The 23,383-nt window shown below is 33.4% G+C and overlaps 1 protein-coding gene across 8 annotated transcripts; it reads right to left on the minus strand.

The window, feature by feature from the left end:
- Window positions 1-464: 464 nt before the first annotated feature.
- LOC146922771 (chaperone protein dnaJ 1, mitochondrial-like) lies at window positions 465-15,293 on the minus strand. Of its 8 annotated transcripts, none has more exons than XM_085715553.1 (20): window positions 15,162-15,293; window positions 14,975-15,080; window positions 14,807-14,893; window positions 14,437-14,528; window positions 12,103-12,186; window positions 11,933-11,971; window positions 11,696-11,812; window positions 11,575-11,616; window positions 11,398-11,485; window positions 10,553-10,617; window positions 10,380-10,442; window positions 10,238-10,310; window positions 9,765-9,856; window positions 8,513-8,584; window positions 6,639-6,695; window positions 5,650-5,698; window positions 5,480-5,549; window positions 3,867-3,956; window positions 2,928-3,128; window positions 465-729 (listed from the first exon to the last, which is right to left on the minus strand). In XM_085715553.1, exons 1-19 carry the CDS (start codon window positions 15,186-15,188, stop codon window positions 3,029-3,031), a joined length of 1,413 nt encoding a protein of 470 aa, XP_085571679.1. In that variant the 5' UTR covers window positions 15,189-15,293; the 3' UTR covers window positions 465-729; window positions 2,928-3,028. The 8 variants fall into 8 exon arrangements, with proteins under 8 accessions (XP_085571679.1, XP_085571683.1, XP_085571680.1 ...); XM_085715557.1 differs by having other exon boundaries at window positions 2,928-3,164; XM_085715554.1 differs by having other exon boundaries at window positions 5,510-5,549; window positions 14,437-14,531.
- Between the last annotated feature and the right edge of the window lie 8,090 nt (window positions 15,294-23,383).

Consider the following 23,383-nt stretch of genomic DNA (forward strand, 5'->3'; position numbering starts at 1 on the left):
TGATTCAAGACATACTAACAACAGAAAACTCCACAAATTTACATATGCATGTTTTTCACTAAATTCCAATCGGAGTGCTTTCTGCTTTATGTTTTGAAATTTTCAAATCTAAAATCTAAAATCAAATCCCATGTATGCATTTAAAAAGAATAAAAATTAAAAAAAATAAGAAAAAAAAATGTGTGGTTGATTTTGAAGGTAACTAAAATTGTCTTGACCCAAGTTAACTATGAAAACCAAAACCTCAGCAACCACCCGACCCTAAGGATTTACTTTCAGTGGTTGTAAATTTTCCTAAATTATCTGACACATAAAACTGGCATTTATTTTTTCAAATAATAAAAATCTGTTTGTAGCATCTGATAGTTTCATTCGATGAATTTCACAACATAATTTATGATGTGTGATTGTATAAAATACAACAATAAAGAAACCATATATCAACCAATAAAACAAAATCAGTGAGCAAGAAAAAATTTATTGAAAATGAATAGTTTCCATCTTTGATTGGAAATCAATAATCAATTAAACTGTGGAAGAATTTTCATCAAATAAATTTTCACTATCGTTTAGCTTGCAATCTTAACTCTATGATAGTTCAACAGTAAAAATTGGACAGGACTCCAAGAAATAGCATCTTTCAACGATACAGCCTTGATTTCCTTAGTCCATTCACTTATTCCTATACTTGATGGATCTCAGATGCCACTTGCTCCAATCTCTCTACAACTGCCATAGAAGGACAAAGTGAGTTATAACTTATAATCAAAGTTACTTAGAGTTCCAAATTTTCGGGGTAATAGGACCTTAAATCTATATATTGATGGACCCAATATAATAATTCGATCCTTCTAGCTAGCTAATTGTTAACCCATGGCAAGTGGAATTGAACAACCAAGCCTTATCTCCCTCAGTGGGATCGGACAATTGGAATTGAACATCTTGCAATTCACATTTCATGAAAACTAGTTGTCCAATGGTCTTTTTCTTAACATCAATATCAGCAGATAATGTTGAATAAAATGAAAAAGAAAGAAAAAACGTACGAAAGCTAATTTCTGACATAAGGTGTGTGTAGGTAATCATGATAGGTCACAAACTTTCTAGCATAATCATAAGCATTTAGTTGATGTATGCTTCTTCATGGAGCTGTCCCAGGTTAAATGATAGAATTCATTCATCAGTTGAAGAAGTCAGTCCATTGACACAATTTGACAGTGGAATGAAAATGCATGCTAGATGAATTAAAATTTGAAACATCATGGCGGAGATACGCTGGAATTAGTTAGGACTCGTTGGAATAGACTGACAAGTGTATTGCCTGGGTATTTAATTTTCTCTTTTCTCCTGTGACTTGACATCTCACTTTGATGGAAGCCTGAAGTTCAGCATCAATACAGTGAATTTCTTCCTTCTACTTTTTGGGTACATAATGAATCACAAGGGCAGGAACAAGCCAAAAAAATCAACCGATAAAAGGATCATTAACCCTACACTTGCAACACGAATTTACCGGCTTAACATAGAATAATGAGTAGGTTTGGTTGCTTCAAATTTAAATTCACCTAATCATGATATCATGAGGGACCTACCTTAGGGGATGAAAGTAAAAAGTCACTTTGATAGAGTTGCCTACTAGAGTCTAGAACCATTACGCAACATGAGCAAAAAATATCACAGTTGAATATCCAATGGCAAGGGTAGTCAACAGAGGGGATCTCAACAAGTCAATAGAAGTCAGTTCCTGGAATTTTAAGCCTTAAGGACAAGGCTCAAATTCAAGAAGTTAACAGTGATAAGATCCATGGGGAGAAAGTGCCAAAGCAGGGATGCGCAGGGGGAAAGGCCTGGAGAATGGTGTGGAAATAAGAGGAGAAGTAAGAAAGGACAAGAAAAAGGGACTGGAGTGAGTTTGCAAGCTAGTTAGCACTAAGGGCAGGACATACATTTTCAAAAGGGGGATATGAGGTGAGAGGAGTAGCATTTTACAGCTTTTCAGCTGGGGCAAGGAGTGCAAAATCCCCTTCGGTAGTTGTGATCTTTTTGCAGTAAATCATAACAAGTATCTGACGAGTATCCAGACCAATGTAGTCAGGAACGAGTTCTTACGTAGGTTCGATCGGCTGGTGAATGGACGTAAAGTCGGGGAACGTAACACGGTTCGTAAGAACCCACTCAAGGGCAAAGTTGTAAATTCACACACATACACACACGAAAACATAAAAGTTACTATACATAAACAAAATAACTTATAAATCACAACATCAAACTAAGTTAATTAGTAATAGTTTGTCATTTTTTATATCATTTACTACTGTTTTTTCTAAAATAAAAGGCAAGGTATTTATTATTTATTTATAATAAAAGGCAAGGTATTTCTTTCTGAAAGTCACGTGTTTGTTTAAAAAAGTAAGTGATTTATAAGAAGAAGGTATTTCGGGGTATTTCGGTATTGGGCCTTAGGCCCAAAGAGATAAGATTTCTACAAGTTTAACCTAATTTGACTGAGTCCTCTTCTTCCCCATGGAGCGCCGCAGCAGAAACAGAAAACAAGAGTTGCAAATCCTTGATTACATCTTCTCTTATACAGTGTTTCTCTGCTTTTCAATCTTCTTTTATTTTGACCTGACCCGGTTCGTAGAGCCCAGCATGTTTTTTTCTTACGTTTCTGCTGCAGAAACTCGATCCTGACCATAAAAATGGCAAAAACGACCCAGATCAAGGTCGTAGCTCGTTTTGGTGGGGAAAGCACGTAAGATCGTGCGATCCTACGTGCTGGGACTCGATCCTGGCTACCTTGATCCAGACTAACTGTTTTTGCTCTTGATTCGCACATATATGTACCAGAGGAAAACAAAAGAAAAAGAAAAGCTGAAAACTACAAGATAGGTTTGGTATAGTGAATATGTCTTAATTAAGTTGGGTACCTTGTACTGTACATAGTCTAGGAGGATGAAGAGTACAGCAATCACAAGAATTTGTGTTTTGGCAAGTCCACTTCAATCACGTTTGCACTTCGAGCAAGGCATCAACTCAACATTTTGTTCATTAAAACAAGGAACAAAATTACCATGGACAATTCCAGCATAGACTTTGGAGCCGTCATGTATTCAATAATTTGCTGCCACCTGTAAGTTCAACCAGTAGACAGCTGCTGGTAAAGCCTGTTATCCATGTTGGATCTAATTACAACAAGATTTCACCCAAAGACATGAAGAAATAAAGTAACACAACATAGCTAAGAAGATTAAGCAAGCATGACAATGAGGACTTCAATAAAAAGTAACCAGTATTTCTTCACAAGCACTTGCAGAAAAGTACTTTTTAAAATCATGCAATAGCTACAAGTTTTTTTTATTAGCTTATGCATCTCTATTTTTTCAACAGCTTTTCCATTTAACTTCTTCAAAAACACCTATAAGTCTATAAAGACTTGTTCACAAGTGAAGAATGAAACATATATTAATTGAGAAGCTCCCATAAGCTAAAAGCTAAACAAAACTAGGGATATCTTTGGTATCTGCATCTTTTGATTCATATCTATAGACAAGTATTTATACGCTGTCATTGGAATTGTTATAAAAAAAAGTCATTGGAATTTGTATGCATAATGAACATGTATGAACATGTGCCCGCAACTCTATTACCGCAAATGGCTATAGGGTATAAGAATAAACAAAGCTTTACAATATTTTTTTTTCTTCAAGCAAGTTATTTTAAGTATTTCAAACCATTTTAACGCACTGTATTCTACAATAGTATGTCAAGTACTACACATTCAAAAGTTTTGCAACCATCAAATCATAGTTCGACATAGGCCAACTAAAACTAGCACTATCTAGCAGGAACTAAGATAAAGGGCTTACCAATTTCCTTCAGATATTGAACTATTTCCCTCCTTTATTTCCTCCTTTGCAAATTCTTCAAGTATAGCACGTTGTCGTTCATTGATTTCACTAAAACAAGATGAGAGGACCAAAAGTAAATTGATGCAAATGATAAAGTAGCAGTAAGAAGGCTCATACTTGTGCATAAAGACGAAAAAATGGTTTGAACTTAATACAGATAGTGATTTATTATGCACAAAAACATTAATGGGATGCACATGTTGAGATATTGAAAAGTTGTGACTGTTTAGTTTTATCTTCCATATTTATTGTATTGATTAATCTTCCCTATTGATTGGTGATTAACTAAGAGGCTCCTGCCTATATATAACTGTACATTATGCCCACATAATACAATATAATGAACATAATTTCAGTCTCAATATAATGCTTTGACATTTTGTGAGATTGGTCCAATGGAACTTGTGTGTGATAACCAATCAGCATTACACCTCTCCACCAATCCAGTTTTTCACGAGAGGACAAAACATATTGAAGTTGACTGTCACTTTCTTAAAGAGCAGATTATCACCGGAATCATCAGAACCTCCTTTGTCAATTCCAAGGATCAACTCGCTAATATCTTTACTAAATCACTTCGGGGTCCTCGGATAACTTACATATGTGACAAGTTGGATGCATATGATGTGTATGCACCAGCTTGAGGGGGGGAGTGTTGAGATATTGAAAAGTTGTGACTATTTAGTTTTATCTTCCCTATTTATTGTATTGATTAATCTTCCTTATTGATTGGGGATTAACGAGGAGGCTCCTGCCTATATATAACTGTACATTCTGCCCACATAATACAATATAATGAACACATATTTTCAGTCTCAATAGCACATTTCAATTTTTTATGTGAGAAATGTAAAAATATATGCAGCAATACGCAACCATGATAGCCAGCATTAACTAAACAACCATAAACGTTAACATTATGAAATTGTAGGACACCAAAAGTGTGCAGCACTGCTTTGACCAATTACTTAATTTCCTATTTTCTTTTCCTGGTGCCTGAATTTCAACAAGCATTCATACGGAGTTGAGATCAGAATAACATTATAAGTATTGAGAAGTCTCACATTGGATGAGATATGGCCTGAACATGTGTTTATAAATGATGGATAGTCCTCACCTTACAAGCTGGTTTTGTAAGGGTTGAGATCAGACCAACATTATAAGGAAATGCATTCCTTTGCTTCTTTACATGATAAATAAATAACAAATTCTTCTAACAATATTAGGTTATAAGAAGTAAATCAAAAAAACAATGCTTGTTGAGGTTAAAGGATTAGTCATTAAGGTTACATATTAAGGAAGTAAAATACTCTAAATTACAAAATTAATATTGATGTGAATGATAGGTTGGATGTTGTTAACAAAAGATAAAATACTAAACATTATTTATGCAAATATCAGACTCCTAACTAACTGCACATGTAAACAAATCATGATATACAAGAAAATATAGAAACAAGTTCTAATTGATGATAAAAAATATGCTACCAAATTTACAATAAATAAATATAATTATGGTGTAATAAGATATGTTTTAGATTTCTAATAATGTTAACAAAAGAAGAACCTACGTGGGGAACTTTACACGGAAACGCACATACTGATTGCCATGATGTACAAAATACCCATGCTTTGGCAGTCCTGCATCAACAACTATAGTAAATATACTTATCCAGCATGATGATACAAAAAGACGATAAACTTGTGCAAAAATGTCATGATTAAAGGTTCTTCATTTAACCTTTGCCTCTAAATACTTGCAGCTGTCCTGGTTGAACACCCTTAGGTATCTGAGGAATCATAATTGCACACAGTTAGATAAATCATGTCGACACAAGAAATCATGCCAAAACAATTATACGGCAATGATAGGAAACAACTCAGGAGACTTAAATATCGTAAAAGAATATATGAGAGAAATCTGTGTAATGCTTGAGCAATTTGCACTCAACTGATCCTCTATAATAGTACTGTCTAGGTACATGGCTAACTATATACGTGAATATATTTGCTACGATACAGCTCCAACACTAATATTAATAATTCCAACTAAATCATTTTTTAATATGTTTGCTACAACTCCAATACGAACATTATCAAGCTACGGCTTTCACTACATATGTTTGTATTTGGTTGAAACAACAGCATCGAGAATTAAATTTTAGCAAGATGAAGATATCCATCTGCGAGAATCATGTGAGGTTTCCCATTAACTCCATTTTAGTCATTTGTGACAGACCAAACGTAAAGAAATTGGCTACAATTTCATTCATGAGAAAATTCTCCCTAGAAAAATTACTACAACGTATGTGAATTTTAAGGATCAATTAGCAATTATTTTCCCTAAAGCTCTTTCAGATTATGAAATTTGTTAACATTCCAACAAAACAAGTTGGAAGCATATGACATTTGTGCCATCTTGAGAGGAAGTTTTGATATTCCTTCTAAATAGCTCAGACCTTCTATATATAGAATAAGACACGATGATATGATTTCTGTATTTAGTTTAGTCAGACACTAAAACTAAGATAATTTAGTAGAATGCAAGTCACACACATCAGAAAAACTTTGATTCAAGTGAAAATAAATGAGTACACTAATCAAGCGTGTGATTCAAATTTCAATTTTATAGACCAAACCTTGAAATGGGTAACTTCCACACCCACAAACTTTTCTGCACACTTGTAAAAAAGGAAGAAACAAAAACTGATAACGTAAATCTTGTCTTACCTTTACTTGCATCTTCCCTGATAAAGTAGGCACCTCAACTTTGCCACCAAGAATAGCCTATAAAAATTAAAAATCTGTGCTATTAATAACACCAATACAGACTTCAGTATAAGTTTCCTAATTGACCGACTAACTAACTAAATAATTAGAGGTTGCCTAGCAACAAGCAATATCAAAAGAGATGGAATGTAAAATAAGAATAACTAAAGTTGCCTCCCTTGCATGTTATACGTGAAAATTTGTTCCATCGTACAAATGGAATAGATTTGGAAAACTTATTTAAACACTTTTTCGTATTAACCCCAACATCCACTTTCCTCAGGGGAAACGTGAATATTGTGACCTCGAGTAAGAAGAGAGGAACACAGTCGGTGCTTAAGAGTTTAGAGTCTCCATAGGAAACTTTTGAGAGTCCCACAATGGACGTGATATAGCCTAAAACAGTGTTTATAAGTGGGAGACATCGCTCACCTTATAAGTCAATTTTGTAAGGATGAGTTAAGTCCAACATAAAAACCTAAGATTGTATCAAAGCCTGATTTGGCCTGATGGACGAGCGGGAGTACAAATATAACCATATGCTTTATCCCCAAACAGTGAACACAGCGGTCCAAATATACATAACACAGCCATCAAGGTTGCATATACATGATACATACATAAATATTGCAATATTAAGAATATGCTAAACCGAATAACTTATGAACAAAAGGGATATAGGAATCAACTGGGGGAAATGTGAAGATGAGACTTGAATTCTTGAATTTTCCGATAGAAAATTATTTGAGATTTGTAATTCAGACACATTGATTCACTCATGTGTTCTCTCGCTTTCCAATTTCTCCATCTCAACATGGTATCTAGATCATAGGAAAACCAAATCTATGTTTAAATAATAGACCTACTATCCATGGATCAACACTTCTTTTTTTTTTTTTGGAAAATGTGTATCTTTTTAATTTCCATATACATCAGAGAGGGCAACTGACATTTAACTAATTTCCCTCATTTTAGACTGATGCTGTTTACATTCTCAAGGTTAAAGGGCCTCTTGTGGGTTGTAGGTGTGCTTAGGCTTGTTTGTAAAGAAAAAGGCCTGCAATGGGTCATGTATTACATAAAGCACTGGATAGGAGTGTGAGCATAGTTGGAATACTTTTGACCATACGAGTTAATATTAAATTATTATTTCTTTTTCAACAAAAATATTAAATTATTTAAATTAGAAAAGTTTCACACAACGATTATGTACTATATATAATACATTGAATAGACTAACTGTAGATCCTCGTATTTATTACTCTAATATAATATTCTCTGGTGTGTAATATAGACACATTGATATCCTAGTATTCCCCCACTTTTTTCTCTTTCTCAACATCAACCAGCATAGACTTTCAATCATGTAATACACTCCTACTTTTATCTATCAAAGGCCTTGTAAGAAAGCATATTTAACACGTGCTTATGAGGTCAATAATAGCAGCTAGGAATTACCAAAGTGTTGCACAAATTAAGAATTTGATTTGATCCTAGGTAATTATTACTTGATTCCTCATGTGATTGTAAATAAAAAACATGTGTGCAAATATGATTTCGGAAAAAATATGATGTAACTACTGGCTTCATAGGGCTTGTATTATATGCATCATTTTAATTTGTTTGTCTCTCAGCCTGCCTAACAGTTAAACTGCTGGCTACACAGGGCAGCAAAAAGTGGTTTTCTCAGAGTTCCCCCATTGTGGGAAGAACATCAAGGATACTTAGATCTATCCCATCTTTAATAAGATGATAGACGGAAAATACTGGAAGAGCTGTTGGGGGTGAAGAGCCACATGAGTATGAGAAACCACTAAAGTATACTTTGCTCTCACCTGTGTAAAGCTAATATTAGATTCCACATAGATATCTGCACCATCCCTCAAAAAGACTGGATCCTCATCCACCTATTTCAACGAGAGAGAAAAATGATACTCCAGTAAGAGTAAGTATAGCACATAATAACCATGTCAACAAACATATTATACAAATAGAGCAGAAAACCTATTCCTGTTCTAAACAGCAGTATATAATCTTTTACATAGGAACAGATATATTAAACGAGATGTGCTACTACTATGTATCAAAAGTGATGTCTCCATGCACGTTAACAATATGGATCTTATATAATAACAATAAATGAGACAGTTCTCTGTCAGACAAATATGGAGAAGGAAACAGCATTAGTTTGAGAAGTAAAAATTGACACCTTTACATGCTAAACTGTATATTGAACAGCAATAATTGCATGATCAAGGAATAAGGAAAATGAAACACTTCTATGATGTTGCATTTACCTGTCCCTAGTTAAGCTATAGAAAATTACCTATGGATCCAGGTAAAGGGTCGGACAATTTTTTCTTGAACAGACTAAAGGGAAAACAAAACTTGGACACCTCAGTAAGATTATTTATATCTTCATAATTTTAATTGAGGAAAGGGTTGGGAAAAAAGATTCCCATGAAGGTGAGAATGAATTTTATCTGACTTCCACAATACCACACACACACTTGCAAATATTTCCTCAGAATGTAAAATGTACTTGTCAAACACTTTTTCTGGGGAATACCTGGGAATTAGAATCCTATCATTATCTACCTGGGAAATTTATTCCCATAAATGAATTCACGTCCTTGATACAAACATCCCCTCTAGATGCTAAATTATGAATTCTTAAACGTGAGAGAAGCTTAAAACGTAGAAATTACTCAATGAAGCAAATAGTAAAGGGTTAATGAGAAAGAATAATATTCTTTTTCCAACCAAATAAGTGTGTATTTAATACATTACACAACCATTAGATGTTATGAGTCTGGCTCTACATTTCTATTACACTTTGAATAACACAAGAAAGTATGCATGGAAGCTAGCGTGTAATTTAACTTTTAATGATTAATATTTTATAGGACATTTAATGAATTGGCCCAAGCTTGCCACAATAATCATGTGCAGTGAATGAGTCTAATGTGTAAATTTCCCTTTGATAATACAAAGTTTGGTTAAAAGTAGTAATGATTCATATTACAGGTATGCATAAGTAGGTGTACTACAGCAAATATTTTGACATAAAAAGATCAAAAACTTTGCCTTTATTTTAATGTATAAACTTCCATGTCGACCACCACTTCCAGCAGCATTCCCACCTTCTGGCACATGGATTGTATCTCCTGAATCCACGCCTACCAGTTCATTGAAACTATCATAAGATTTAACAGAAAGATTCCGGCTTTTTTCTAATAAAGCATAAAAAGAACTGTATCGCATATGGTCAACCAAATCTAGGCAGGATAGTTCTGAAGCATTGATAAAATAAAACTTTCCATTTCTAAAATAGTATTATAACTATAATTTATAACAATTAACACCTTAGTAACAGGGACTAAAGGTTATCCCATTTCAACATAAAATTGAGTAGGAAGGATAAAGAGTAGCTTTGAGTTGATACTCTGGAGGTAAAGAATTTCCAATATGAATAAGTAGCTACCATAACAATAATCAGAACTTATTCCACTCATCAATTATATTAATGAACTGCCAAGGTACAGTTACAAGTAATTTACCTGCTGGTATGGTAACTTTAACCTCTTTAATCCCTTCAATAACCCCAGATCCTCCACAAGACAAACAAAACTCCTGCACAAAATACATATTTATACAGAACAACCAACCTCAAGAGTACTTATTGTGAAATTTAAGGAGGACCTTAATAATGCGGCCAGATCCTTTACAAGTAATGCATGTTGATGTAAATGGCGGGATTGTAACCTGGAAGAAAGTCATGATAACAAGGACAGAAGAAAGTATTAATAATCAGAACTCCAGTACGACAAAGAGAAACCAGCACATGCATGAATCAAACATTCCAATGCACTTACTCGACCGGCGCCCCTGCATGATGGACAAACTGTTCGGGTAGCATTTTCTGGATGTCCCCGTCCATCTGGTTTGATACAGCAAATTATTACCATCAAAAAGGATAATTAAGTCAAGGGAAACAACAAATGTTCTGGCTCACTTCACTACAAACAGATGTCATAGCAGACAACACTTAATTAAACCGGTGGCACACACTTTTAAATATTACCCCAAAACAGTTCCACAGCTTAGATATTAGTAAACCTCGTCCAAAGAATTTGGTTCATTAGTAATGTTTGTGCATCATGGATCAAACTCTACAATTAGTCAAGGGTGAGGGGGAAGGAAGAAAAGCTTCCCTAACGTAATGCAGCCAGCCACAGCTCAGGTCTAGGTTCTACCATTCACAAATAATTTCATAAGATTACTGCTGGTTGCTAATCAGCCTGCCTTTTTTCTATTTTGATACACAGATAGGTAACTGTAAAACTTTAACAAAATAAAACATATGTTTTATTTAACCTCCACCCCACAGCTAAGCAAAAAATGGTTCTTGACTAAAGCTCTTGTTACAATGAAATATACACAAAATGTTGCATTGTCTTCTTTCATAATCAAAATATGCAGACACTGTTTTACCATTTCCTAACACAATAACAAAACAGGTACTTCTTGATTATAAGCAACTTTTCACTTTATAGATTCATTGAATAAATGATGTATGTGGTCTATTATTGAGACCACATACATCATTTATTCAATGAACCTAAAAGGTGAAAAGTTGCTTATAATTAAGACCGGAGGGTGTGTCTGTGTGTTCTACCCAGGCCTTTCACAATTCCCAGAACATATTAGCTTTACTCACCACAATTATCACAGGGAACTGCCGCATCAAATGACACATTTTTGGTGCATCCTCCCGCGGCTTCTGAGAAAGTAAGTGATAACTCCACCTATTGCCAAAGTAATAAACAAATGGTTAAGCTTGAAAAAGTAGGAACCGAATTCAAACAAACTAAAGAGAAACAAGGGTTAAGTTGACCTCTATATTTGAAGAGAACTGAGTTGTTGCTTCTTCAAATATCTGTCAAGGCAAAAAATATTATGAGATTTCTTAGCAGAACACTTAAATGAAATGAACAAAATATGAGAAAAAAATTTACCTCAGAGAATACTTGATGAAATGAATCGGAAAAATGAGAACGATAGGCCTTTCTAAATCTTTCTGCATCATCGTGATTGTTACCATATTCCATATTCTCTGAGCCGTGAGCATGCATCTTAAATTGAGAAAGTAGTTCATGAAAGAAAACGATAGAAAAATGTTAGTTTATTTTAGATCCAAAATAGGAATGAAGGAAGGCTATGAATTACAGAAATTTTGAATGGCCATGATCTACCTTGTCATACTCGGGCCTCTTTTTAGAGTCTCTTAATGTCTGAAATTATATAAGAAAAAAATAAGTGAAAACACATATCAAAAAGGCAAGTTAGAATATCATCTTGTTAGTTAGTTTAGACAATAACCAAGGGAGGGATGTAGATGAATGAAAGTGTGAGGAAGACAGACCTCATAAGCTTCTCTTACATCTTGAAATTTCCTCTTTGCTGATGGATTATTCTTATTTGCATCTGGATGGTACTTTTTAGCAAGCTGCACATAACAGGAAAGTGTGATAATACAGTCAGTATACACTAAAGGAAGGCCTTTGATTTTCATATTTTAATGTCAAAGGAGTGTCATGAACATTATGGCGTAATTTGATCCATGTAGCCGACCCCACTTAGTGGGATAAGGCTTGGTTGTTATTGTTTTGTAATGTCAAAGGAGTGTGATGACAGAAAATACTGTGATTGCAAAACAAAATGCTTTAGTCTTGGGCAACTGTTTTTAGTATGGTTTAAGCTTCGAGAACAGTTTTTTTTATTAATATAAAATTGCAGGAAAAAAGACTTCCACAAGCCATACAGTACTCCTTTAACATTATTGTGGGAAATTAGTAACTCTCTGCACATTAGGATTTAATTATTCTGATTAAATTCATTTTTGGATAAAAGAAGAATTCATCAACATGAAAAGAATAAGAATATAATTACTATAAATTTGGAGGCCAAGCGTTCGGCTAAAATAAAGGGAAAAAGCAAAAAAACAGTTAAGCTAAGCTTCTCAATCCCTTGACATATATGATGAGAAAACGCCAAAAGGATAATGAGCTTTACTAGATGAAACACAAGAAACACCAAATAGAAGTCAAGCACCTAACTTTATCCCACAAAGCTGTGATTTTACTGATGCACAGCTAGAAGTTATGTGACAAAAGTGACAAAATCTCATCTGGTCATAGAGATGAAACTATCTCCTCTAACTATTGTTTACACTTCACAACATTCTAAAAGTATTCCTAGTTGTATCACCGTGGACATGACACTTACTTCAAACTCTAAAATTTAAAGTATATGTTGACCACCAAGAAACTAGATAAATGCTAATTGTGCAAAAAGGGTAAGTCACCAAGAACTAGGGTTAGCTTGGTGAAGGCATAAGCAGTAAGATTAATTTTATGCTACAAAGAACCGAAAACAAGAATGACTATGTTTTGACTACAATCCCCATAAAGGTTTTCCTTCATTTTATCGATAGCGCAGTATAGTAGTGGAGTGGTCAGTGGAGGGTGACCACTACAGCACCCTTCACTAAATTGTGCTTCAGTATAGCAGGCAATGCAGCAGCTTTCTAGCAGAAATAGCTGGAAAATCGCAGCATTATTGCGCCACTCCCTTGATTGCCTGCTGAAATGCCAAAAAAAATAATAAATAATTAAAACTTTTGGTCTTTTATGGGGGCACTTTAGGGATTTTAGCCTTAAAACACACCGGAAGATACATTTTAGGGTCTGTTTCTCTGTAACTCCAGTGTTTCCGGCGATTGTGCCTCTCCAGGATTCTCTCTCGTCTCTATTCATCTCTGGAGATGTCAGTTCTTTATCTCTCTGCATCTCTAGAGATTCTCAGACACAGCCTACTGCCATCTTGGAGGCAGATTGCCTAGAGATTCTCGGACACAGCCTGCTGCCATCTTGGAGACAGATTGCCTTTATCGTTCCTTTTGCCCTTCCTGAATGGCAATTTTTAGTTCTATTTAAGACACTGATCGATCAATACATGTGTCTGTATTTGAGTAAATGTTGTGATTTTTTAGAATTTAAATTTATAGTGTACATGATATAAATTGTATAAAAGATTTCAGATTTACGACCATTCTGCTATCCAGTTATTGCATTTTTAGGGTCGGCTCCTCCGGTTTACTTTCTAGAATTGATAACACTGGTTTTCCCCTTAATAATAATAATATGGAAAAATTAAGTTTACGCTGGTTGTAGTTTTCCTAGGGTTGAATTCAAAATAATCACTACAATAAACCATAAAAGACATTGAAATCCATTATTTTCTCACATGAAAAGAGGAACGTAGGCACACACAACATTATTTAACATGAGTCGTACATATTTATCAAATATTTATTCCAAAAGTTAAAACTAAAGGTACGTGAAATTTTTAAGTGGTCATAGAAAAATAGTGCATATGAAAAGTGTTCAATCAAACAAAAAACTATGATTTCCTTATCATAACGGCTACACTTTGTTAAGAAACACTATTGTACTTGGACAATTGTGACTAGAATATATCATCTAATGTCGGTTGCTATCACTCCTACCAAGAGCCAAACAATGGGAATGAAATTTCAACTCTCCTAATAAAACTGATCAGGATGAAAACTATAAATCATCTCCACTCCCCAAATGTTGCAATATATTTCCAATCAACTCTATGATTACTCTACTCTAATAAGCATAAATTTAATCAATTAATCCTACAGATAAAGAGATTTCCAACAATCACTCACCGAGTGAAATGCCTTCTTTATCTCATCCTGACTAGCATTTTCAGCAACACCAAGTATCCGATAATAGTTTCGCTCAGCGGAAGAAGAATATGCTGCTGGACAAAACATAACAAAAAAAAAAAAGAAAAAACAATCAAATAAAACAAACAAACAGTAATAACATTCAGACACACATTTTTTTCCTAAACCTGCAACACCTGGGTAATTGCGTTCAAAATGTAGTTAATTCAGCTCAGTAGATGCTTAATTCAGTTCACGATCAAAATTATGGTTAATTCAACTACATGATTAACCACAATTTTGCATGTAATTATCCAGGTGGCACACCATTGACAACTTTAAACAAATGGATTCATGTTTAACTCAAAACCTGTAGCATAAACATAACGATATCTGAATGGAATTCCCGGAATTAGATAATCCTCTTTTTTCGTATCAAAACTGCAACGGAACAAACCTAATATACACACAGAATTGAATTGAATTAATCAAAAAAAAAAAAATGAAAGTGATAACAAAATCTAGAAATGTAGCATACTTCGTGAAAGCAACAACGATTGATGAGATGAGAAGAATTTCCGGAAGGAATCAATTTCATGAACGAGAGGTTGTGATGAAACTGAAGAAAGAAAATGGCGCCGATACTGCATTGAAAAAAAATGGATGAAGTGAGAAATGATGCTTGAGAAAGTGATTTTTGCGATTAATTGGTTGAATTCACTTACCGGCGATAACAACGAGAACCTTCTCATTCGAGGAAAGTGATTGTGAATATAGCTACCAAGTTTATATAGCTTGTAGTTTTCGGTGGCGCTGCGAAAATGAGAGATCTTTGGTTCTCGGGGTTTTAGAACGCTGAGTTGGGGTTTTGGCCACTATGATATTTTTTAATCAAACGACATCTGGTAGAGCTTAAGGGTGTCGTTTAGTTCTCGTGTTGTTCAATACTTCAATAGTTCAATGTACTTCGCAGATTTTCTTTTTTTCCTTAATCGGATGTTGGAGAAATTAAGGAGAAAATATTTTATTATTTTAATTTAGTATATAAAAGTATTTAATTCTCTCTCAAAAAAAAGTATTTAATTAACTCCAAAAATTTAGTGCAGTGATAAAAAAAATGGAGAATGTTAAGCAAGCAAAACAAGTAACTTTTAATAAAAATTGGTGTAATTATTACTTAATCAAAAATCAAAACTTATATTTTCAAGACAAATTTTCTATTTATAGTTGTCTTAACCATTTACCCTGAGGGTACTGGTTAGCAAGACCCTAAAAAAATTAATTCGCGGTTCTCGGTTTGGGTGTCATAATGGATACATTTATTTTAAATAACTTATTTTTCTTGTTTCATTATACAAAAAGCGTAAATTCGAGATTGTTTTAAATAACTTATTGCTCTGAAAATTACTAAAATTTGATTACCTAATCAAATACTCCCTCCGGTCACTATTATAAGCAAATTTCTACTTTTTAGATTCATTCAATAAATTATGTATGTGACGTACAATATAGACCACATACATCATTTATTGAATGAATCTAAAAAGTCAAAATTTACTTATAATAGTGACCGGAGGGAGTATTAACATTATTATTAGGATCATGTTGCAAGCTTTCTTAGAGAGAGTGTGTGTTATTCGTCACAGAGGCCAAGTTCATTGGCAAGTTAATACCTAGAGAGGGTATTCCTACGCATTAGATTTGTTCAAATTGGTTGATGTAGTTTATATCACGTGTTGGGAAACTATGGGATATGTTTCTTCTATATGCATTTTGTGAGATTGAAAGTCGGATGCTTGATTTTCTCTCAAGAGAATATAAATGCGTTTGATATGAATATATGATTTGTTATTTGTGATTATGATTTACTTGGTGGAGTACAACATTAAGGGTCCGTTTGGTTGGAGATTTTTGGTGGAGAGGGGAGGGGAGGGGAGGGGATATTTTAAAATTTGTTTGTTTGGTTCAATTTTTAAAAGGGGAGGGGAGGGATGGGGAGGGAAGCAAAATCCCTTATATGTTCATTTATTGCTTTCCATCAAATTGGAGTTTTTTCGTGGGAAGGGGAGGGTAGCTCTTTAAGATTTTATTACACTGTCAAAATTATCCTCAAATTATTTTAAAATTCCAAGAATATTCGGCAAGAAATCCACCGCAAAATTTTAAAGAATTGTTCAATCTTCGGCATTCATCTTTACGAAATGCAATTGAAAGAGCCTTTGGTGTGTTAAAAAAAAGATTTGAGATTTTATCGAATTCAACAGAACCCACTTATGGAGTCAAAGCGCAAAAATTAATCATTTTTGCATGTTGCATTCTTCACAACTATCTAATGTTAAAAATTAATGTTTTTGAAAATCTCTTTTAGTCATATATTTAATTAAGTTTAAGGGTAAAACCGTAAAATAGTTTTAAAATCCCTCCCCTTCCCACGTGAACCAAACACATTTTTAATTAAAATCCCTTCCCTCCCCTCCCCTTCCCTCCTTTGAACCAAACATATGTTTAATTAAAATATCATCCCTCCTCTTCCCTTCCCTCCCCTCCCATCCATTAAAATCCCTCCCCTCCCCTCCCCTCCGTTGAACCAAACGGACCCTAAAGAGCGGAACAATTAAATATAATAAAAGACACAATTAAAGAGGCTGGCTTGTGCTCTAAGAGCTGTGAAACGTGGCAACAAAGATAACATCACAATTACTGTCATTTTTTAAGACTTGTACCAACACTTGAGAGAAGTTTTAAGCATACATTTAAAGTTTAAATATTTGTCACATGAGTGGAACAATTCTTGCTTAGAACAGAGTCATTTTGCCCTAAAAACTGTAACACCAATATATATATTTTCTTAAACAAATGTGCTCATAGAATTTCATTCATAATCAAAGTCTCGATACAAAAGGGTATATGAAAATAAACAACGAGACTAGCGAGAAACGTGGCCTCTCCTGCAAGAGTATGAGCAACCATGTTTGTTTGTCGCCTAGCAAACTCCACCCGAGATATTGTCTAATTCAGAAATGTCATCCCTGCCTGAGTAAATCACATCTCCTGTGCTTTTGGAATCAACGTCAAAATCGATATTGTCGAGTTGCATGTCACTCACTCATTGCCAGGCGTGATAAAGACCCAAGGCTTCGTCAATATCAACCGGGTAAACACCAATAAAGCTGATTGTTTTTGCAAGAACAAACACACACCACCTTCGTCACGGAGACATATATCGATACGGTTTTATTACGAAGGTCAGAAAATGCAGTATCAATGTTACATTTCATGCGACCTTCTGCGGGAGCCTTCCAACGCACCGGAGCAGCAGTAACACCAGCTGGAAGTACGTGAACAACAACTGTTGTTGCGGGAACAACAAAAGCTTGTCTTGTGTGAGTAGTCGTTGTTGTAGTTGGAACAACAATAGGTGTAGCTGACTGCGTGTTAACACAAGGGCCATTCGTGAGCTGATAATCCTCAACCATGGACCTAGTTCAGTTAACCATCGTCGCATAAGTTTATTTTGTGTCTTCTCACCCTTTGACATTCCTATGTTCCAGACCCATCTCATGTGATCCAGAGAGATGATGTGCAAGTTAGAGACAACCTTACGGTTGAAACCTTACCAGTGAGGATCGAAGATCGTGAAGTGAAGAAGTTGAGAGGCAAGGAGATACCTCTTGTGAAAGTCGTTTGAGATGCAGCGACTGGCGAAAGCATGATGTGGAAGCTTGAGAGTAAGATGCTGGAGTCTTATCCTGAGTTGTTTGCTTGAGGTTTATTTTCGAGGACGAAAATTCTTAAAGTTGGGGAGAGTTGTAATGCCCGTCTTAATTATTTAATTAATTCGATGAAGTTTAGAATATACTTATAAATATATCCTTATATGATTTATGATTTAAGTGATTTACATGATTGAGATGTGTGAATTATATGGTTCATGAAGTTGAGTAGTTTATATGATTTAATAAATGAATTATGAGGAGTATATGATTTTATGAAGTTGTTACGTTGGGTGACTTATTTTATTATTAAATAAAATAAGATATGGAAAATAAAATAAAAATATTAGAATTGGGGCTGTGATGTGGAAAGAGTAAGTTTGTAGGTGAGATGAGTAAATGAGGGAAATAAATAGGGCAAACATAAGTTAGAAACGTTTTACGTGAAACACTTTTGGAAAAAGGGGAGAAAAAGTCAGAAGAGGAGAACAAGAGAGAGAGGGCTGCGATTCTACAATTACCAGGTAAGGGTGAGACTAATTTTCAATATCATTAAGGGTATAATTCTGTAGAATGAATTTAGCATGATTAGGTTGAGTTTTGGTGAGAATTGGGAATTAGGTTTAAGACCGATTTTGATGATTGAACCGTGAAAAGATGTTAGATTGATGCAAAATTAGTGTACAGACCTTAGATATTGCCTAAGATGATAATTAGATGTTATTTGGATGAAAGAATCATGAAGAATCATGTGTAGTCATGAGTTGACCTTAGAAGTAAGAAAGAGAGTTGTTTAGGATACTTTCAGAAACTACAGAAGTCTGTTCAGGTGACTGAGATTTGTATGTGATGTTGCATGAGTGATATTATGATGCTTTATGATAATTATGTTGATGTAATTCATTCCTTAGATGATGTTAACGCATTCAAGTGTTATAATATGTTGTATCTTGCTGCTGTTTTCTGATGTTGACTGTTAATGTCTTGAAGTTGCATGAGTCGGTCTATGTTGTCGGAATTTAAGAAGTTGTCCATGATTTTGAGTTGTATAAGTTGTTCACGATGTTGTCTACGTTGTTGGAAGGTTGAGTCCATTGCATACTCATTAAAGTTGGGGGCTTTAGGCCCGGCAGCCTCTGTGCTCACACGTTGAAGAGCCTAATTACGCTCATTTATGTTGTTGATTGGTACCACATGCATTTGCATATCAAGAAGTTTCATGATGGTTTAAGTTGTTAAGTTGTTGAGTTGATAGAGTTGCACTGTCAAGATGAGTTGTGTTGTCGAGTTAAGTGTTAAGTTGATTATGATTTAGTGATGATATTTAGTAATGGTATTTGATGATTGTATTTGATTATGAAATGAAAATATGCTAAGTGTTAAATGTTGATATGCTAATAATGTTTTATGTTGTTAAATGCATTTTATTGAATTATATGCTTAATGTATTGACTGTGAAATTTCACCCCTTCTCTTGAAAATGTTGCCCTTCGTATGAGTAACTTGCAGGTAATCAAGAGTAGCTGCAGTCGTAGGTGACTGTCTCATGGTGTCCTTAGGTGCTCTGATACGTAACGGGATGGGGGCTTACTTTTACTTCTATTCCTTACGTGTCTTTTTATGAACTAATTTATGAGATTTTCCAATAAGGCCTGCTTGCCAAGACTTTTTCATGTTGAACTATTTCCGCTGCAACAGTTTAAGATTTTTATGATTTTGAATTTGAAGGATAATTCTTATTATCTGTTTTAAGAATTTTAAGTAGTATGTGACATTCCGTTATAAATTAAATACTCTGATTTTAAATGAAATTTTCAAGTTGGGAAAACGGGGTGTTACAGTGGCCGCATATTTTCGCATCCAAGTGCCAACTGCGGTCAAGATTGAATACATCGGAGACAAATGGTGCTTTGAGCTAACCATCCTGTGGACTTATGTTGCAAAAGATAGGAAACGTTTACCGGAAGTTCAACCTTTAGCAGCTGTTGGATCAGGCGTTGAATTTGTGGCAAGTAATACAATCCAGGAGGATTAAGTGTATGTTGCTACAATTATGTGTATAATGGCGCCTGTACTTTAATGTGTGAGGCTTTAACCTCTTCAAAAATGTGTGACGCTTTAACTTATTTAGGGAACTTATCAATTTTGTTGTAGCCTACTTGGCTGAATGCATGTTAAGACTTGTCGATTATGTTTTCAAACGTTTATTTTTCCTTTATATACATATCTATTAGGCACCGGAACTTCTTTTCATATGTGTAGGTCGTCTTCCAACTTTGCCTTTTCTCTTGTTGAAGTCATTATAAATGACGGTTTATGCATTCAATAATGTTAATCTATATACTACTATTAAAATAGATGCCAATGATATTTCCATTTTTGCCCTTCATAAGGGCATTTAGGTAATTTTCTAATTGGTGGAATTTGGTTGTTGCCACCTCGCCAATTTTATGCCATATTTCCCATTTTGCCCCTCACCAATTTTTTTTAATTATTTATTAATTTTTATATTTTTAATAACTTTTAATTATTTTCCAATTTTTATGTTTTTAACTATTTTTCAATTTTTTCTCCCAAATTCAATTGCTTCTACATTGCCGTTGTGGGAGATTAAGGTATCGTTTGACCCGACTTTCTTTCCAACTTCTCTACATTTTTAAGGAGAAGTTAAGCCAAACACAATATCAATTAAGTACTTACTAAAAAAAGTAATTTTTTTGAATACATAAAATTGAATGGAATGAGCTTTGGCCAAAAGTTTTTGAATGTTACTTTAAAAAACTACTTCTTGACAATTTATTTCACAAACACCTCTTTTCAACTCAAGCTGGGAACCTTTTATTTTTTAATATTATATTTCAATATGTTTTTTTCTTCCATTTAACTTTATTTTATTTTATTTTTTTGAACCGTTCCATTTAACTTTTTAAGGAGGTTCCATTTAATTTTATTATCTTTTTTTTGAAAAAATTTTTATTATCTTTTTATCACTTATATATTTAATTTCAATACTTTTTAATCATCGCAACCTTATAAATATTTTTATTCACGTTGTCATTTAATGATACCAAATATTTTTATTCCCTTTCTTCAACCTCGAATATTTTTATTCACGTTGTCATTTAATGATACCAAATATTTTTATTCCCTTTCTTCAACCTCGAGAATATACACACATACATTAACGTTTAGAGTAATATTTTATGTCCGTCTGTCTGTTTTTTTGTTACGCTAATGCATATAAAATTTTTTAGTGTTGCTTGGTTGAGTGCTGCCTTACCGTTTTTTTAACTATTTTCCAATTTTTATATTTTTAAAAACTTTTAAATATTTTCCAATTTTTTATTTTTAACTATTTTTCAATTTTTTTCTCCCAAATTCAGTTGCTTCTACATTGCCGTTGTGGAAAATTAGGATACCGTTTGACACGTTTTTTTTTTCAACTTCTCTACATTTTTTAGGAGAAGTTAGGCCAAATACAATATCAATTAAGTATTTACTAAAAAATGTACTTTTTATAATGCATAAAATTGAATGGAATGAGCTTTGGCCAAAAGTTGTTGAATGCTACTTCTAAAAACTACTACTCGACATTCACAAGCATCTCTCTTCAATTCACGTTGGGAACCTTTTCTTTTATTTTTAATATTATATTTCAATATTTTTTTTCCATTTAATTTTTTTTTGTACCGTTCCATTTAATTTTTTTATGGAGGCTCCATTTAATTTTATTACCTTTTTTTCAAAGAAATTTTATTATCTTTTTATCACTTATATACTTAATTTAAATATCGTTTAATCATCACAACCTCGCAAATATATTTATTCACGCTTTCATTTAACGATACCAAATATTTTTATTTTCTTTCTTTAACCTCGCAAATATCCACACACAAACACATTAGCGTTTAAAGTAATACTTTATGTGTGTCTGTTTTTTTTGTTACGCTAATGCGTATAATTTTTATTTGCGTTGCATAATGCGTATGATTATTTTTATAAAATTTTGATTTTAATTAAAAGTAAAATTGTAGATGTCTTTTCTTCAAAAATGGTATATATGCCTAAACAAATTATACTCTTATATATATATATATATATTGCACTTTTATATTATAACAAACTATGCATATCTTTTTCTTATTCAAAAAAACTAAACATATTTGTTTCCATGACACCAACAATGTAACAAATATAATATCATATAATATAAATTCTTATCTTTTTGAAAGACACCAAAAATATGGTATTCATATAACGAAATTTGTTATAGAGTATAATTGAAATAGAAAAAACCAACTATTTTGATATTATTTAGGTTATTATTTTAGGCTCCTTAAATTGTTCTTCTTTTCAAATATTTAACAAGTCATTTATATGATGATACAAATTTGTATTCATGCTACACAAAATAAATGTTGTTGAGTAAATATAGTATTTGTAAAAAAAAAATATCTTTTATTTTTTAACATTTTTAGCCTTCATAAAATATTTTAAACATTTTTTTATTTATTATGTTAATTCATAATAAATTCAAAGTTTTGTTCTCGTGAGTTTAACTCAGTTGATAAGAACAATGCATAAATATTTTGCCAAACAACATAAAAAAAACAAAGAAACCAAACAATTTTACCTTCTTTCTTAAAATCCCTTATTTTTAACTGTTTTGAAGTAACTTTTAGTTCGTAAAAAACCTTGGTCAAACGGTATCTAAGTTCAGCTGGGAACACTGTTCACTTTCTTCTTCATAATCGGTCATTTTTTTTTATTCATGGTTCTGAGACCATGCATGACTTTAGTTGACTGATTTTTATGGCTTGAAGGGTTCATTTTTCGACACTGTTTTAGTTTTTGCTTCATCATAGGTGGTTTTTCTTCCTTTTTTCACGATTCTGCATTTTAAGGGTTTTCTTTTGTTTTTTTTTTTCAATTGTTGGTGGATTATGTACCAGAAATTGTTATGTTGCATGACTGTAGAAAAATCTTCCTTTGTTATGTGGAGTATAGTAGAGGTCATAATGATTGAATTTTAACTCATGGTAAGATTTTGACACAATTGTTATTTTAGCTTCTGGAAAGAAACCGTGTACGAACATTGTGTTGAAAGATAAAAGGTATTATTTACTAATTTGTCAGCATCAGATGATAGGATTTTGTATAAGTTTGATAATGTCCTAAAAGATGTCTTTCCTTATGCAGTGGGAATATAGTTGATGTAACATTATGGGAAAAAT

The sequence above is a fragment of the Medicago sativa genome, chromosome 5, assembly GCF_051527215.1.
Source record: "Medicago sativa cultivar Bolivia chromosome 5, Bolivia_mono, whole genome shotgun sequence".
NCBI classification, from domain to species: domain Eukaryota; kingdom Viridiplantae; phylum Streptophyta; class Magnoliopsida; order Fabales; family Fabaceae; genus Medicago; species Medicago sativa.